Source organism: Cyanistes caeruleus, chromosome 6, assembly GCF_971803275.1.
Source record: "Cyanistes caeruleus chromosome 6, bCyaCae1.hap1.1, whole genome shotgun sequence".
In the NCBI taxonomy this organism is placed as follows: domain Eukaryota; kingdom Metazoa; phylum Chordata; class Aves; order Passeriformes; family Paridae; genus Cyanistes; species Cyanistes caeruleus.
The window spans coordinates 25,721,952-25,740,628 of NC_141706.1; the positions used below are offsets into that span (position 1 = coordinate 25,721,952).

The 18,677-nt window shown below is 43.5% G+C and overlaps 1 protein-coding gene and 1 long non-coding RNA gene across 6 annotated transcripts in view; one reads left to right on the top strand and one right to left on the bottom strand.

Annotated features, from left to right (window-relative positions):
- The window catches only part of PRR5L (proline rich 5 like), a 41,783-nt gene that overhangs the window by 512 nt on the left and 22,594 nt on the right, over positions 1 to 18,677 (top strand). For 2 of the 5 annotated variants that reach the window (XM_086894057.1, XM_086894056.1), the window contains exons 2-4: positions 12,924 to 13,284; positions 14,652 to 14,732; positions 18,181 to 18,229. In XM_086894057.1, coding sequence (XP_086750183.1) covers positions 13,115 to 13,284; positions 14,652 to 14,732; positions 18,181 to 18,229 — 300 coding nt within the window. In that variant the 5' untranslated portion in view covers positions 12,924 to 13,114. Of the gene's footprint in view, positions 1 to 35; positions 278 to 849; positions 1,079 to 12,923; positions 13,285 to 14,651; positions 14,733 to 18,180; positions 18,230 to 18,677 lie in introns of those variants that run through there. The other 3 variants (XM_086894058.1, XM_086894055.1, XM_086894059.1) reach the window with 3 other exon arrangements.
- LOC147652533 (uncharacterized) lies at positions 13,621 to 16,617 on the bottom strand. Its single transcript, XR_015288311.1, has 2 exons — positions 16,218 to 16,617; positions 13,621 to 16,085 (listed from the first exon to the last, which is right to left on the bottom strand). It is a non-coding gene; the product is annotated as an uncharacterized LOC147652533 (long non-coding RNA).

Sequence of the window (18,677 nt, forward strand, 5' to 3'; positions counted from 1 at the left end):
GGAGCCGGGGAGGGCAGGCGCGGCTGCCCCGCTCCGCCCGGCCCGGCCCGGCCCGGCCGGCTCCCGTCTGGGCGGGGAGGAGCCAGCCCGGGGCAGGCTGTAGCAGCAAGGGCTGGCCGGCCGCCAGGAAGTGTAAAATCCTGGCCGGTGGGTGGCAAATTTCGCCAGATCGCGGCGAGGAGGCAGCGCGTCCGTCCGTGTGTCCGTCCGTCCGTCCGTCCGTGTGTCGGTGCGTGCGGCGGGCGCGGGGAGCGGCAGCCCCGGCAGCCCGGCCCGGGTGAGTGCGAGCCGCCACCGCCACCTCGGGCGCCGGCGCCGCTCGGCCGGGGGGGCCCGGGGCGGCGGGGCCGGGGCGATGCCGCTGGCGGCACGAAGGGGATGTTCAGCGGGGGGCGGCCGCGGAAGGGAGCGGGCTGGGCCGGCTCCCCGCGCTCCTCTGCCGTGCCGTGCCGTGCCGTGCCGTGCCGTGCCGTGCCGTGCCGTGCCGCTGGAGCGCAGCGCGGCCAGGAGACCTGGGGAAGTTCTCCATTTGAAAATATTAAAAATAGACCCTCCGGCTCCACAGCGCTGCCGAGTGAGTCATTTCCAAACCAAATGTCTCAGTTCTAACCCTTCCCCCCAGGAGATGCAATAATTCTGAAACCGGGGCGGAGGGAAAGAGATTCTGCTCCCGTCTTTCTCTAAATAAATTCAATCAGCACGTAGAGGAGACAAAAGCCGTGAGAGTAGCTGGTCACCTGTTTAACAAAGTGAAGCCCATTTCCGTCCCTTTCTCTCTTCCCTTGGACCGCTCCCGTGCCTGTGCCGCCCATCTTTCCCCGACGTGCGCTCGGAACCTCTCTGCCCTAGGAACATTTACAGTGCTTTCCAATTTCGTGGGCATAATCCACTTTCCAGTTCCTTCCATTGCCAAACACGTTCACTGCCACCGTCTTCTCCGCGGGACATCAGCCACAGCCGCACGTCGTTCCAGCAGTGACCCCAGTCAATGCAGCTCCTGGCTGTCTATGCTGAAAAGAACAGTCCAAGGCACAGCTATTTTTTTCCATCTTTTCCAGTCATATGACGGTTTGTTCATGTAAGTGAGCTGTCTTGACTAGAGGGATATTTCGTTTGTCAAAAACAAGTGCTGAGCGTATTTATAGGCAGTGCTGCACTTTTGTGGTGTGGAAGATCTCGGTTATGCAGAACTCGTCGGTACCTGGATCAGCAAGACCTGTTTACATCTCGCATACAGGGCTCTCTGTCTGTACATATTTAATGTATATACCATATATATATGTATATCATATTTCATGGTGAGGCAGCGTGCACAAAACGCAGGAGGTGATACACAGGTTCCGTATTTCTTTTTCTAAAACAGATGCCACAGTCCAATTGTGCAGTAGCCCCTGATAGCGTAGCTCTAAATCAGAGGAGACAAGGCACTGTCTTGTCTCTAATGAGCTGACTTTCCTGAAAACCCCCTAGCTGCAAGTAAAATCCTGTCCTCTTACCTCTGTGAAGAACTTTGTTAGCATTTTGACAACAAAAAACGACCTATAGTTGAAAATCTGTGCAGTAAATTATGTCAGCTATTTTACAGCCATGACAAAGGTGTTAGGTTTGAGAACATAATCAGTGGTAGCAACCCAAAACTTAATGGCCTGTCTGTGTAGGTAAATGGAGACTTGTGATGTAAAAGCACTTACATTCTTTTTTTTTTTTTTTTTTTCTGCTTAAACTTCTCCTGTTAAAGGTATTCATACTTTTTACAGCCAAGAGGCCATTGTGATTGATCAACCTGTCACATAGGGTGAAGAGTGCTAAGAAATTCCTGCAGAAGGCATGCGACTTTTCTTTTAGCTGCAACATAGAAGAGATTCATGAACTTAGGAGTCCTACCAAAGTACTGAACTTAAAAAATGAAAAGGTTATTCTCTTGTGCTCCAAAAGACAAGAAAAAGTAGACTTCAGATCCCAAGTAAATGCAGATTTCACAGTAATGTAGGACAAGGTATGCTTTTGGTGCGCAATTCATTTGCATTCAGAATGGCATTCTTGCTTAGATCCAACATCTGAGGGAAAAAAGTTCCTGAGCAAAAAACATGTGCATTTTGATGAAGCTAGGAAAAAACTTTTCCAGGGGTGGGTTATTCTTGATTGTCTTTGAGGGGGATGTCCTAAATCTCTGGCTGAAGTAGCTGTCGTGTCAGGTGTGGTGTGTTGCAGCGGGTTCTGCGTGGATGGCACTGGCAAGCTGGCAGTGACAAGGGTGGGCAGGGAAGTACAAGTGCACTCAAGCCCTTGTTGGGAGTCTTTTTTGATTTGTCAGCCTAATAGTAATATTTCCTTTTGGCAGTTTTACAGCACAGTTAAGGGGACAGTTTCGCATTTGTCTTCCGCCTCCAAGATGAAAATTCTTTGTAATAATTTTATGCAGTGTGTTTATGGGTTGTCTGATATCACCTGAAACTCTGATAAGACTTTAAACGTTCGCTTTCAAAGTTCAGCTGGAACACAGGTAGTGTTTACTGAGTCCTTACTCCCTTTTGGAATAATTTCAATTCCTTAAATTTCCAGCAACCAAAGATAGAATAGGTGAGATATTTAACCTTTTCTTTGATGCAGCTTCCATTCTTACGGAAAGAGCAGAGGAATGGGACTTGCATGTATCAGCAGGGATTTAAAAGCAGCAGACACATAAGTACTAGAACTTTATCCTTTTTATAACTCATATTCAGTGAGTGCAGTTTTCATGTGACCTTTTTAGGCGCCTGTAGTATTTGTGGATTTTTTTGCCCATAATGTATGGCCTTTTGTACTCATTGTTTCTGCTGCTGTGAGTTCAAGCATAAATATACACTGACTAAATGTGTGCTGGGTTCCAGGGCCTATTCAGTAGGGCATAACAACCTGTTTTTACTGCACAAGATGCATTTAAGTGCAGCTCAGATGGACTGAGGATTTTAGCAAAACCCCAGTTACACTACAGCTGGCTGAGGATGGGCTGTGATGTATAAGCAACTACTTAATTGCCATGTTTTGTAGCCCCAGGGTTAAAAATGTGGGGCATACTTAGGTTTCTAATAGCAACAGGAGTGTGAAATCAAAAATCAAGCAAAAAGGAATAAGAATGAAGTGCAAAGAAGCACAAAGATAATAGATTGTCATTCTAGTTGCAGTAGAGATAGTTCTTAAGTAATTTTGGTTGCTGACTTATTGTTTGATTTTGATAAAGTATATCTTGCATGCCTTCTGATTAACATTCCTAGAAAATTGAACATGTTATTACATTTGGACTGATTATTACCTTTTTGCTTTTGAAATTACATTTTTCTCTCACTCCATGCTTTTGCCTGGCATACAATCACAGAAACATAGAATGTTTTGGATTAGAAGGGACCTTAAGGATCATTTAGTTCCAAGCCCCAGGCATGGGCAAGGACACCTTCCACTAGACCAAGTTGCTCAGAGCCCTGTGCAGCTTGGCCTTGAACAATTCCAGCTTCTCTAGGCAACTTGTTTGGTGTTTCATCACCCTCACAGTACAAAGTTTCTTCCTAATGTCTAATCTAAACCTATTTTCTTTAAAGCCATTCCCCCTTCACCTATCACTGCATGCCCTTGAACACACTTCCTCTCCAGCTCTCTTGTAAGGACCCATTTAAGTACTGGATGGTGCTCTAAAGTCTCCCTGGAGCCATCTCTTCCCAAGGCTGAACACCCCCAGCTCTCTCGCCCTGTTCATATAGGAATGGTACTCCACTCCTCTGATCACCTTCATGGCCCTCCTCTGGGCTCTGTCCAACAGGTCCACGTCCTTATTGTGCTGGGGGCTCCAGAGCTGGATGCAGCACTCCAGGTGGGGTCTCAGGAGAACAGAGTAGAGGGGGAGAATCACCCCCTTTAACCTGCTGGCCACGCTGCTTTGGGTGCAGCCCAGGATATGGTTGTCTTTTTGGGCTGCAGCTGCGCATTGCTGGGTCATGTCACACTTCTCATTCACCAGCACCCCCAAGTCCATCTCCTCAGGGCTGCTCTCAATCCATTCCAGCCTGTGTTTGTACCTGGGATTGTTTTGACCCAGGTGCAGAACTGTGCACTTTGCCTTGTTCAGCTTTATGTTCAGGCCATCAAACCTGTCAGTGTCCCACTGGCTGGCATCCCTTCCCTCCAGTGCTTCGACTGCACCACACAGCTTGGTGCCATCAGTGAACTTGCTGAGGATGTGCTCAGTGCCACTGTCCTTGTCACTGACAAAGATGTTCAACAGTGCCTATCCCACAACTGCTTTCCACTTGGATAGGGAGCCATACACTGCTACTCCTTGAGCTGAGCACATTTAAGAAAGCATTCTGTGCCTTGTCTGTTCCTCTCTTGTGAATTCCCTTAGGAATTTGCTTGTGAATTTCACCACATTTGACCAAGGAAGGGATGGTGTAAAAGATCAAATGGTCTAAATGGTCAAAGTTTCTCTGAGACTTGTGACAATATTTTTAGAGCCCATGCTGAAGGAATGGCTCTTTGTGGTGTTATCACTTCCCACATGGGTGAAATTCAGAAGGGAGAGCCATGCTAAGTTAGTTTCTGGGTTTGAAAACTTAGTTGATAATTCAGTCCAAAAGGCCCTTTCTACAGAAAGCATTTGATAGCTTACTCATACTTGTGTCATTCAAGTGATACATTCCTGGGCTGTTTTTCTCCAGTAGGGGTGCATTTACTAGGGCATCTGTTGAATGCAAGAATACTGCCAGTGGAAGGAAATGTGTTTCATCTTCCTTGTTTTCATGTGTGTCTCCATTTAGCTGAATTTCTTGAAAATCACCTGCTAATCCAGTGAGTTTAAGACTGCTAGATCTTGGATCAGTATGAGCTGCTGAATGGAGGGCCTGAGATCCTTGGAGCACTGCTTTGCATTTAACCAGCTGTGATTTTTGGAGTGTTAATAGCTTGAGTAAAGCCCTGCTATACAACTGGAGACAAAGCACTGGTGATTTCACATCTGCTATGTGTTGGTGGGCGAAACTGGAAAGATGGATGCAGATAAATTTGGTGCTTAAAAGAATCAGTGCTAGCTGCTGTGAATTAGGATAGCACCACAGTGATCCATTTTGAAAGGATGGTTGCTCCAGCTGTTACAGATGCAACTTTATGGAAAGCCTAAAATACCCTAAAGCTTTGAGTTGATCAGAAAATGGTGATAGATCTTATCTTTCCCTTCTTATCCATTCCTCCTCTCTATTGGATTGGTTTCCTATTGTACCAAAGAAGTAAGTGTGTTTTTTCATTCTCAAACCACTCCATCAGTTATATCAGTTTTCTGAGCCTGTGTGACATTTTTGCGTCTTGCCTTTCATAGCTAGGTTTTGGTCTGGCAATTGCTTATTAGGAGGATAAAATTTATTTCAACCAGATTAAATCATCTGTTAGTGCATCTAATTCAAATTTGTCTCTACCTTAATTCTGGTCAGCTAAGTGATTTTAATGATCTGTTCTCCTCTTATTCTCACCCAAGCATGTCAGAGTGTTTTGCAAATATATTGTGCCTTTTAATATACATAAAAATTTTCTCCCATTTTTTGAATGATGTGAGTCTTAGGAATTAAAAAATTTGTTTGAAATAACAAAGAATATCTACGGTAGAAAACAAAATAACTTTGTTGTCTTAGATGCTGCTCCTACATACGAAGATATTTCTGTGTGTGTTCTTTACTATGGACCTCTTTAGTTCACATTGAACTGGCTTGCTCTGTGTTATTATTGATTTCTTACATTTTTTTAATGAGTAGCTGTATTAGCATGTATAGAGACGTGAAGCAGCAGTCTTTGAACTGGCTGTAAACTCCAAGGAGGCTGCAGGGGTCTCTCAACTACAGAGAAGGTTCTCAGACCATGGTGGGATATACACAAAGAGTTTTTCCCCTCCTCATATATTTCCTCTCACTCTTAAGCAGAGTTTCAGGTTTGATTTAACCTCAGAAACTCAGAGCACATCTGAGTGGATACCACTGAATTTCTTTATAAATGGTTCTGCCATCAAAGCCAAGTTAGATCTGTTTGTGATGTATGGGGAATAAAAGCATGGTGTGGGGCAAATTGGAAGAGGGAATATGCAAAAGATGGGGAAGGAAAAGAGAGATGCTGTTGTCTCTATTGTGGAGATGGGTGTGTACTAGGAAGATAAGGAAGGTGAGATCTCCTTTTGGGTAGCTAATGTTTTGTGGCAGTAAAATTGTAGATTATATGATTGCATACCAGAGTGTGAACTTTGTATCAAGAGAGCTGTTTCCCCCTATTCTACTGATGTCACTTTGATAACATATTTAAGCTCAATAGCTGAAATCTAACAATTTTAATTACAGATATGTGAGGCCAGTAGAATATCTCAGGACTGGTTATGAGACATCAAGTTGCTGCCTTCATGGTGATGAAGCTGAAAAAAAGACATCTTTTGGTATTTAATCATCTTAGGAAGGGAGAGGTGAGGTAGATCAGATTCATCCTTTTCTCTCCAACACTGTCAAATAATTTGAAAGGTTCATTAAAGCAGCTTAGAGGGATATTTTTGTTTGATGAATAGGATGCTGGCTTGCAAGGTTGAAGACCAGGCTAAGTCACTTCACTGGCTTAGCAACTTTTATTTCCTCAGCCAGAAAATTGAGCTAATTATTTTTATTAGTATGCCTCCAAGAGCTCTTGATGAAAGGAGTGATTTGCAGGACTGAGTGGCCCATCTGCCTGGGGCTGAGCCTCCCTGGGATCCCTCAGGGCTTTCCCATGGTGCAGGGAGGGGCAGGGGGGCAGGCTGCAGATGTGGGGCAGGCAGACAGGCAGTGCACAGGCTGGGGACAGCCAGGGGCTGGCAGGAGGTGTCTCATGGGGTTGCAGGTAGTGTGCTTTGGCTGGCTGCAGTCCTGCATTCCCCAGCTGGCACGAACCTGCACAAAGAGCTTGAAGAATCACCTTGTGTTCCCCCGTGGGACAGCATCTAGGGCACAGCACTTCATTTGGCTGTGCCCAGTGGAAGTGGAGCATTGTCCTGGATCCTGCCCTTGTGCTGAGGAGTAGGGGCATGGCCCCTGAGCCTGCCTATGGCCTGTGATCCCTCATCATAGTCTCACCACAGTTTCCCCTTGCAGAATTTCTGAGATGATTTTTGGGATTTCAGAAACAAGCACCATTAATTTATGGGTGGAAGAAGCTGTCTTCTAAAGTTTGAGACTTGAATTAATCCTGTCGACAAGACTGAAAGACCTGGAGGCTGGTCCTCTTCCACTTACCTTCCTGAGCTGGGAATGTCTCCTAGCATGAGCTGTGCTCCTGGTGATGAGCACACCTGGAGATACACTTCTTTATGTGAGGAGCTGCTCATGAGACTAAGTGTCACCGCTTTTCCATGCTGCTTCAAGACTTGATTCAAGCCATATTAAGATCAGTATTTAGTTAGATGCCTGTTGTTCCTTATGGGCTGTGGATTAAGCTCTCAACTTTTCATGGGTCAGATAGCCAAAGGTGTGAAGGCATGAAAGGATGAGGGTGTAGGAAAGACTGCCTTGAAATTGGACCCTAGACTGCTCCAACATTTTTGACACTCTTGCTTTTGATAGCTTCTGAGGTATATCTAAGGCACAGCTTCTGATCATTGTTGACCAGAAATAACCTCTGTTAGTTATGGAGTGAATCTCAATTTGATCATCTCTCCTGAAAAGTAGGAGAGACGATGATCAAACCTTGTTTAATTTTAAGAAACTGAGCAATTGGGAGCTGTAGGAGGAAGTGAATGTGCTGTTAATTTAGCAGTGGCAAATACTGTCTGTGTTAGCATATAAATGAAGTCCATGCATGTGCCATGTGTAATTATGATGACCCACAAGACTCCAAGTTACAGGTTGTGGGCTGCTTCTCCACTTCTCAGTGTGGCTGCACAGCAGGCAAATGAGGGATTTTTGTCAGAAATAGTGTCTTCAGGTCTTGTCAGTTGAACTCGTATCAAGGGTTTTGCCAGTCACATACTTTGTTAAAGATTTATTGGGCTGGAAGAAGAATCAGCTAACAAGAATCTTGTTAGCTCTCTGCATACTTTTTGTCTGAGGCAAGATGGGACTGCTCATGGAGCATTGTAGGCTTAGTACAGTGAGGTATTTTTCTAAAGAATACACTTCTTCTACACTCAAAATTAGTACAAAATATTCAGGTGCATGTTGCAATCTCCAGTTTGTGTATTTTGTGATCATAGGTCATAAATGTCACAACTGCATGGAGCATATAAAAGAGAAATATAAGCAAGTGTATATTTTTCTTCATGAAGGGGCTATTTTTAACACTAAAAATAATTAAATGGCACAACACCAGTTATGTCAGGATAAACCATCATTCTTTATTGCTCTGTTTCATTCTCCACTATTTCTTTCCCTCGTGTTTTAATGTTACTTTTGGATTTGTGGCTTTTTGGTGTGAATCTGTTATGAAGTAATGTTGGTGAAAGTTTTCTCCAAGAAGCAAAAAACAGTTGTAATTTTTTTCTGTCATGTCACTTCTGTTAGCAGCTGTTGCTCTGAGTTTTGCAGAGAAGACATCAGAGGAATTTTAAAAGGTCTGTTCTGTTAAATCTCAGTTACCATGGGCCTTTTGTTTGTTTTGCCCAAGATTATCATGAAGATTCATCATTTCGAGAAATTGCTGCTGGTTCTTTATTTGGTTTATTCTTTCTTTAGTAGAGAGAGAGATTGAAGTAGGGGTAGCTCCTGATCTTGCTTTTCCTCCAGATGGGCAGATGTATTATGGCCTGTTGTGAGGGAAAGGTCAATTCATGAAATCATTTTATAATGATTTCTCTGTTGTTTTTCATGGCTAACAGAAAACAAATAATAAAAATTTCCTAGCTTCAAGAGTGTAATGTTTTTATAAATGTCTGTATCTATGTGTGTTGGAAGAGGATTTGTCTCAATGCTCAATTCTTTTCTTTGAAGATTCAGATTAATCCTAAAAGTGTTTACTCAGATGTGATGAATTACAAGTAGATGAAATGACATTGTTTTCAGATTGACTCATTGTCCTGCTGTGCTGCCTCAGTTGGGAACATTGACTTTAATCTCTGCAGAGTTAGCTCCCTTGAAGACCTGAGTTTTACACAGGTGACAAATCTTCCTTGTTACAGCTCTAGAGGGTTTTGGTAGCTGGACTTTGTGACGGTAACCAAGGATAAGGAAAACAGAAGGACCGGGGAGGGTGGACATCTGGAAGGGAAGGAGGAGCAATACCTGTCTCTCAGACTTAGTCGTGACAAGTGTCTTGCCAAAAAGGTCTGCAGGGTCACTAAGCAAGATGAGGAGAGTGGGGAATGTTTTAGGATGTATCAGCTGGCAAGCAATTTGAAATCCCCTGATGCCATGTAAAGCATTATCCCAGCAGCTGAAGCACGTGGCAGTGAAAGATTATCTGGTGTGGCTGTATGTCTTATGCAGTCACTGCACTTCAGTCCCTGACTCTTAATGTCTTTTATAATTGATGGAGAGAATGTTGCTTGGTGCCTGGAACATGCTGTGTCCTGGTGTCTCCCATCATTCTGTATAAAAGGGGAAAAGTAATTACTTCTCTGTAAAGCTGTTTCTAGTTCTGTGGTTGCTAATAGGATTATGATTATTAGAAATTAAGTTTTATTTTCTAAATAAAATGGTTTCTTCTAAATCACTTTAATCCTAGCAAGAAGAAACTGCAGAAGTGAAGGAGTTTATACTGAAAGCCTCTAGGAGAGCAGTGTCTGTTTCTGACCATTTCTGCATAATTCTGTGAGAGTTTTCACAGCAAAATGAAAAGGAAAATTGTTCCTTGCTCAGCATTTTGCTAAATGCTGTTCATTCCCAATAGCTCAAATAGCCTGAATACCATGAGGGCTTCTTACTAACCTATAACTATGTTAATGCCTTTCTTGCCACAGGGGTAGTTTCTCCCAGTAAAAAGCCAGAAAATTGCACACTGCAGAATGCACACTACAGATATTGCCAAGAAACAAGCAACCTCCCTGTGAAAATGAAGCATTATTTACAAGGCTTCCTTGCTTTGGGAAAAGCTTTCAGTGGGAGCTAGTTGCTGTGAAAGGAAAATCTGGTGTGATGGAAGTGTTTGATTGGGTTCAGGTGCTTTGTTGTACCTTTAGGTGGGTGCACAGGATCTGCAGAGTACATGTGACAAAAATCAGATTTTTAGTAAACCCTCTCTTACTTTGAGCTTTATGGAAGTCTGAAAACAGTTTAAATGGGCTGTAGGCATGGGGACAGAGTGCCACAGGTTGGCATTTCCAGTTCTGGTAACATAAGGGCCAGCTATGTTTGGATACCATTTAGGGTTAGCCTGCCTTTAGAGTAAGAGTTTGGTGTGCCTGCCATTCAGTTGTTACTGGGTTTAGAGAAGATAGGAGAGATTAGTGTCTTTGAGTCCTGAACAAATAAAAATAAGACTCTGAATCAAATCCTAAAGATGAAGATCTTGCTTTAAATTCCTAATGAGATTTTAGAGTGAGGTTCACTTGACAGTAACATACATTGCAGGCTGGGTTGGGGGAAGCAGAGGGGTGCCTTATCTACTCCTGGCAGGCAAGAGCTTGTTTTTATCTAACCTGGTGACTTTTAACAGAGATTAAGGAAAACAACATGTATGTTTCAATGAGCTTAAGCACATTCTCTAGGTAAGAAGTGCTCAGGAAATTCATTGTGGGGCCCAGTGTAATGCCATGGCTCTGCTGTGTGGAATCTGTCTTGTAAATCCATAGCCCAAACTCAGGAGTGACCTTCCGGATTGTGGTGTTTTACTGTTTGCCCAGAACGGGACAAAGGATTTCCTACCCATAATTAAATTTATGTATGCTAAGGCACAGAGATTGTTACATTGTTTTACATTTCTGAATTTAAGCTTTACCCTTGCAACTTAATATAATTCAAATGACTATAAATGCATCCTACAAAATGATTTCGTTACTGCGGAGAAAGGTGCTTGCATGCCCTTGTGGCACCTGGAGTAGTGGTAAGACGAGGCTTGTAGGTTAGCACATTAACCACTGCTTTCTAGCCTGGTTAAATGCCTGCTAGAAACAATGCTTATATTGCATCTTTCACCTCTGAAAGTGAAAGGTGTCTCTGCCTGTGGCAGGGGGGTTGGAACCAGATGGTCTCTAAGGTCTCTTCCAACCCAAATCATTTTGTGTTTCTGTGTGTAAAGATTGTCAAGTGAGAAGTTTTGCAGTGCTGCTGGGAGAAGTGAGCTGCCACTCATTCAGCTCCTCATGCTGTCAGCTTTGGAACTTGTAGACAAACATTGGCACCAGCTCTTGCTTTGCAGCAGAAACAGGCGCTATACTTGGGCTTTGCCTCGCGGCCACCCTTTGGTCTGCTCTGAAAAGACCCTGCCTCGGCTCTCCAAGGTGCTGTAGCTTTTTCCTCTGCTGATTTCTGATGTGGTTACAGTTGTCAATGGAGAAATTGCTGGCAGATTGAAAATGTGAGGGCAATGTCAAATGAACTGCTGCTGCAAAAGATGCACAAAAGATCCTGCTGCTGTGGTTGTGCTAGTTTACATTTAGTATTGGTGTCTTAAAGTTACGACTTTGTTTTAATTTTAATTGTAACAGAGCAGCCAAAGAATCAACAGGTTGCTGCCCTTTCAAGCAAAAACAGTTAAGACTAAGCTTATGTCACAAAAGACTGTCTGGGCTTTGTAATCTCTGAAGACAGCCAGGAGTTGTCTAAGGAAGGAAAAAGTTGTACTTGTAGCCATGTTCCAGCTCCACAGAGATCTCTGCAAACTGTATTTAGCTTGTGAGGGTATAACAACCGTATTAATTTCTTGAATTGCACCAAGAATGATAGTACTGTGTGTTTCAGTGCCTAAAAAATGGAGTGTTTTCTCCATTTTTCCTCGTTGGCAGGGCATGTGGTGTCCATGGCGCAGCAAGGGCCTTGCAAAGGCTTGGTGGTGATTGATCAGAATCTGCCAAGGCTGTGCAGAACTGGGCTAACAAAGTGAGCTCAGTGTAAAATGGGGCTGGCCACATGGGAAGAAGGCTGCTTTCTTGCATGTAACATTCACCTCGTGCTGAAGATCAAGTAGAAAAGAGATCTTGCTTTAGGTCTTTCATGTGCTGTTCAGTTACACAACTTTTTTGTTTGTTTCTTTTCCCCCTCTGCTCTCCTGTGTCCCACATCTCATTCTCCAAACTGCCAGCTACATCTACTGCTTGTATTCATCTAAAGTGGGAGGATTTCAAAGTACAGAAGCTTTGCCAAAGTTTTTTTGTGGCTTTTATTCAAGCTCAGTTCTTCTATTTCTGTGGTTTACTTGGGGCTACATAGTCATCTACATGGAGACGATGATCAGAGTGGAAAATACGGGCATTTCGTAATTGGCCTAGCAATTACTTCTTGTGCTGTAGAAAAACCAGAAACATAAAAGCCCTGCTTATTCTCAAAATATCTGGATGTCAGAACTCTTCTGAAGAAGCTCCTTATGATATCCTTTTTGTAGTGAACTGGTAGCATGTGGGTTTATTCTCTTGCACAACACTTCTCAAAAAAAAGCACTGTGTTAGTCTGTTCATCTTTTCCATTGTTCATCTTTTCTACCTCTCTAGTGGAATGGTTTTCTCTTTCTCCAGTTCCTATTATTTTATATACAGGCCAAGTGGCTAACTATTTAAAGGTATTTGTAAAGTGCCTCTGGCAGAAGAGTTGAGTCATCTCTGTTCTTGCATCTCTGAAATTGAAGTTAAAAGAGAGACCATGCTTGCATTTCTGTTGGGCCATTGTTTAAGGGGCAAGATGGGAAATGGCACTGTTGAAGAACTCTGGAATTCCAGAGTCTTCCCAAAGCTGCTGTTAATGGCACAGGATATTTTCCTCCCTCCCTTCCTCCCTTCTCTGCCTTACTTTTTTCCTTTCTCTGCATTGCAGGATTGCTTCAGTTCCTTCATCATGCAGCGCGTGGCACAGCCCGGCACGGTGGGGAACTGCTAGTGCAGGGCTGACTCTTTGGTTTTGACTGAATCCTTGGGCTTGAGGACTCATGGACATTGCTGAGATTGGCGCTTGAACCTTGGAGAGAAGAGCGTTTCTGATGGTCCTGCTCAGCTCCACCTGACCCTATGAAAGGAGGGTTCACCGTAGCTCTGTCCTTGGCGCTCCAGTTCCACAGGATGGGCTCGTTCAGAAGGCCTCGACCTCGCTTCATGAGCTCCCCTGTCCTCAGTGACCTGCCTCGGTTCCAGGCAGCCCGGCAGGCGATGCAGCTCAGCTCCAACTCTGCCTGGAACAGGTGAGCTGGGCCCACCTGGGTGAGCCCTTGCCCTGCAGTGGCTCCTCAGTGCCAGGGTCATGTGCATCTTATGCTTGTGCTTCACACCATTTATGACTAAGCTCATCTGTTTATAAGCATACACGAATTTTTGGCGTGTCCAGACTTTGCTGGCATTGAAAGCATCTGTGGAGTGGAAAAATTTAAACCTACTAATGCTCAGTTGGCTTTGGCCAGTGTTGTTCAGCCATACTGTCTTGAAGTAAAGCAGAATGGCTTTTTGTTAACAGTTGCATCTTTGAAGTACCATTTAGGAAAACACATTCCTATACTGTAATAAGTGCAGTTTATTAATTCACAAAGGCGTGTGTTTGCATATTATGAAGTTTTTATCACAGTCAAGTTCCTCTGACAACAACTAAGCTTGTGGCTTCAATCAGCATTTCCTATTGATAGCTAAATCCTGTCTGCTGTGTGTGTCATGCAGCAACAGCAACTGGAAAAACAGTGTGAAAGGTGAAGAATGTCATGTCTTATGTCTTGATGTAATGGTCTGCTGCTACCAGAAGTGGGTGTTCCCACCTTCTCTTCTGGCACCTGGCACCAGCTCTGTGCTCTGCAGACTGTTCTTGCTTGCTGACCTAGCTCAGTTTACCAGTGTCACACAAAAGTAGCCTGGCAAAAACATCGCAGTTTTGTGCCATGATAGTGGCTGAGATCTGTGAAGCATGCAGATGCTATAACTGGCCCACAGAAGGGAATGTCTGTTCTGGGAATGACATATGCCCTTGTTAGCCATGGCAAGCTTTAGACCTTCTAAAACCTTGTCTGCTGTCACTTTGTAACTTCCTCTGTGCTGGTGAGAGAATTAGAAATACTCCAACAGCATCTTACAAGCATTAACGGTGCTTAAACTCGGATCTGACTGAGGGGATGCTGGCTGCAGAGCATCTTCCAGCATGGCCAGGGTCTTGCCAGATGCTGCAGAGTGGGTGGTTCCTGGTAGGATCATGGATAATGCAGTGTGATGTGTTCAGCAGATACTAGCGAAAATCTGTCTCCTCGTAGCAACTAACCTGCAGCACGCAGCAAAGATCCCCCGAACAGTTGTGTTCAAGAGACATCTGGCACAAGCTGTGTCCTGTGACAGCTTTCCCTTGCTTATCCCAGGCAGAACTCAAGTTATTTGGTTCTGCTCTGTCTCCCAGGGGAGATGCAGGTAATTAAGAGTAACAATTTCAAGGTGATACATAGTGGAAATATTTAAGGGTAATTAACTTCACCTGCTTGTAATCCCTCTGCTTTTGGTGTCTTGCTCATGCTGTGCTCTGTGGTAAATCACACTGTTGTTCATGGATGTTGTCCTGTCTTATTTCTTTTTTTGGCAGTGTACAAACAGCAGTGATAAATGTGTTCAAAGGGGGAGGCTTGCAGAACAATGAGCTTTATACTCTCAATGAAAATATCAGGTAGGTTGCTGAAATGCATGAAAATGGATTTTTGTTGTTGCTTGTTTGGTGTTTACTGAGGTCTGTTGCCTTCAGAACCACAGTTAGAAGATATTGGTGGGAGGAGAAGGGATGAAAGCAAACTTTAAGCACAGCTTTGGGGTTTCTGGCTAACTTACTTCTTGCTATTGAGTGACGTGAATGGCACAGGGTATTTGGATAATTTTTCTCCAACTTGTGTGGATATGTAGCTTTGATAGGGGCAGGTTGTGTATTGACTTGGACTGTAAGGTTTTTGTTCCTTCCTGAGAGCTGTGCCTCTTTTGGATATGTTTTATACATGATAATATTGGCATCTCTTTTTCTGAAACGGAACTGCTCAGTGCCGTGGCGTGTTTAAAGCAAACCACAGCATTTCATTTAAAAGCTTAATCTTCACAGATAACTGCAGAGCAGAACCTGAAAATATGAACCGTAAAGATAAAACAACTAAAAACTTGATAACATTTTTTGTCACTGATGCTAGTGATGGTTAAAAGCATTATTTTCTTTTAAAAGCAGGTTTCATGATTATCTGTGGTTTCGTTCTGATTAGTTGGAAAGTTTGATAAGCAATAGATAGGACTATAGAGAAGATAAAGAACTATTTATTCTTGCCTTGGTTCCAAGTGCTGCTGAGAGGAGTGTTGTCAGGGCTCATAGATGTAGATTCCTCCTTTTCTTTTTACCACTGCACCATATAAATTCATCAAGAGTGCTGTCATGCATGTCTCTTCTTCTTCTTTTATATGCCCTTCCCTCATTCCTATTGCATTTTTTGGAGCTCCAAAAGATTCAAATGGCAATTTGAGCTAAGTATGTATTAAACAGCAGTCTACACTACCCCTTTCCCCACTTTCAAAATAAATGCAGCTATCAGGGCAGGAGACTCTGACCAATTTGGTCTAGTCCCAAACCCAAAAAGTTTAATATAATTCCTTCTGAGAGTTGAGCAAGGGCAGCATCTTGTGCTTTAATTATATTTTAGTGTGTTCAGGTCAGAAGTCTTCAAGTTAGGTTTAAGTACTCGGAGCAGTCTTAATTCTCCATGGGATGAGTATTTGTGGACATGAAAATAAAAACAGATGTCATAAGGCTTGGGAAATACCTAAAGCCCCAGCTTGTTAGCAGACTTGGGGAATGGCTTTAGGCTTTGTGACTCTCCTGTTGCCCATGGCAGTGGCTGCATCCTGCTTTTGCCCTGAAGTTCAAGCAAGGTGCTCCTTCCCACCCTTCCAGGCGGCAGTACACTGGGCAGAACTGCTGTGGGGTCTGGGCTTGGCCCCACTGGCTGGACCATGCTCTCTTCCTGCTGGCTGCTGAAGTGGAGGCAGACTGTCAAAAACCAGGCAAAGAACAGGAAATTCTTTATGAAGTGTGTATGCTTTGAGAGCAGTGCTGCTGGTGGGAGGGGAAATGCCCTTTTGCACAGATGTGCGCTGCCAGGCTGCACTTGGAAGCACTCACCTTGAATTACATGATTAATGTTCCTGCAGGTGCCCTGAGCATTGGTTACATCTCCAAATGTCACTCTTTAAATAGACCATTTCACATCCAAGTAGCTCATTAATGCCCATCTAAGGAGCAAAGGACAGGCCTCTGCATGTGTGTTTGTAGGAACACCTGCAGCCTCACACCTGTGGTTCCTGATGGAGCTCCCAGCTCGGGGTGAGCTCTGTGCACGAGGTGAATCTCTAGCCTCACACTGGAGAGAAGCCAGCCCTCTGAGACAGACAGCTCTTGTGTGCCATGGAGTCGAGCTGGCACGCTTTCCTTGCCCTTGCTCGCAGTTCTCCACTCGGCTCCTGGGCTGTACTTTGCCAATGCAGCAAGAGGCTCTCAGGTTCTGCACAATGCTTCGTCATTTGGCAGAGGGAAACACGGGACAGCTTTAAAGGAGGGTGGTAATGACAGGACCAGGAGATGAGCAGGTGGTAACATTTTGTTCTGGATTGCTGCCACCAAGTTTTTATCTTGCTGTGATTTGATATCATCTCACTGGCTAATTTTTTATTTATTTTATTTTTTACTGCTCTGAAAGTCAGCTGTTGCAGCAAGAGGAAGTGTAAGAAATGCCTTCAGTAAATGGAATTTCTGTAAGTGGGAGGTGACCTGGCCATGCTTAGGAGGAGACCCCTCCCTCGATTTTCTTTCTAAGGTGCAAGCCTCTGGTAGCTGGTCTTACCTGCCTGAAGCCAAATCCTGCTGGGCTTGTCAGTCAGCTGGAGGAGAACCTGCTGGATTTGGCTGAAGCCAATGGAAAAGCTTCTGACAAGTGTGTCCCCAAAGACTTACCCGATTTATTAGTTTCACAGACACGTGCTTTGATTTGGGTGGGTGAATATAAGCAGAGAGAGAAAGAGTAAAGGCGTGCTGGCATACAAGTACTTTTTACAAAATTGTAAAATGGTTAGAGAGGAAGGTTGTCAAATTTAACTTTGATCAGAGATGAGGTAAAGTGGTGTAGTTTGTTGGTAGAAACCCAGCCTAAGAACTGTGTGGTTGTTGATTCAAATGGTATTTTCAAGCACTCTTGAAATTCTTCACATTGGTAAAAACCGAAACACTTAGAGCAGAAAAGAAAAATAAAATGCAGTGTTTGGCATTGGAAAGTGTTGGGCAACCTTGAAATTTTAGGCAGAATTTACTGCTGCAGAATATATTCTCAGTCACTGAAAGCTTTAAGTGCAAATGCACTGAACTTTCTAAGTTTTTTTCAATGCTGCCTCTGACGTAAAACAATCCTGATTTTTATATATATATATATTTATTTTTTTAAAAATACAAAAACGTATTAGAATTTAAAACTTTTATCACAGCCTGACTTAAAAGCCAACAATTTTCATCAGAAATACTTCTTTAGAGTGGCTTTTGCCTGTATGTATTTAAAACACTTCTTGTTAAATTTCTAGAATTTCTTCCTTGGAAAATATGCCTTCTTTTTTTATTGTTTGAAATGTGGTAGTTAAAATGTGGCTGCAGCTTCTGCTTCATCTCTCCTATCCTCACCTTCTGCTTCCAAGAGAAAAGGAAGTGCAGCATTAGGGAGATACGTTATCTTCAGTGACATGAAAGGCATCTTTGTTTAAACAAAAGAAAACCAGAAAAAATTATGGATTTCAATCTAAATAACTCCAAATTTTCTCCCTGGCTTTCTCTTCATTCAGGGGGGTAATTTCTCTTTTTGCTTGTTCTAGGTGTCTGGTTTATTATTAGAAGACTTTGGAGAAACTGTTTAATTCCTTTATAATTTGGGAATAGCCCTTGTAAAATACATACGTAACTGTAAGAGAAATCTAACAGTGGCCAAAAGGACTTATTCCCATACATTCCTGTGTCTGTGGTATGACTGGTAGTAAAGTGCAGATAGAGCTGTAAGAAATGACCAGCAGTGGCTGCTACTTCATGGCTCCATTCCTTCTGTCTACAGACGGCTGCTGAAGAGTGAACTTGGATCCTTCATCACAGATTACTTTCAGGTATTGCATGACTTGCTTGCTTTGTTCTGAGGTTTGCTCCCTTCAACTTTTTAGCCTATAACAAAATTAGGATCCCTTTTTACATGCGTGTAAAATTTGTTTTTCTTTTGCTGCAGAAGGTGATGGAGGTACCAGACTTTTTAAATGTGGGCCATATAGCCCTGGGAGTAATTATTTTTATTGATGTGAGTACAGAATTAAGGAGAATCTTCCTTTGCACTTAAGAAAGGCTGCTAGTAGCCTGCCAAGATCAACAAGGAATTCACTTGAAGTTTTTAAAGAGGATGGGATGTGTATTCTTGAGCCTAGAGAATTCCAAAGTGAATTTTCTGCAACAGGGGCCGGCAAAGGGAAAGAGGAGAGATAACCATGACTGCCTGGAGGCAGGAGGGGGAAAAGAGTAGGAAGTTTGTATCAGCAGCAAGTCAGTCTGGGTGCTGTTTGCCTT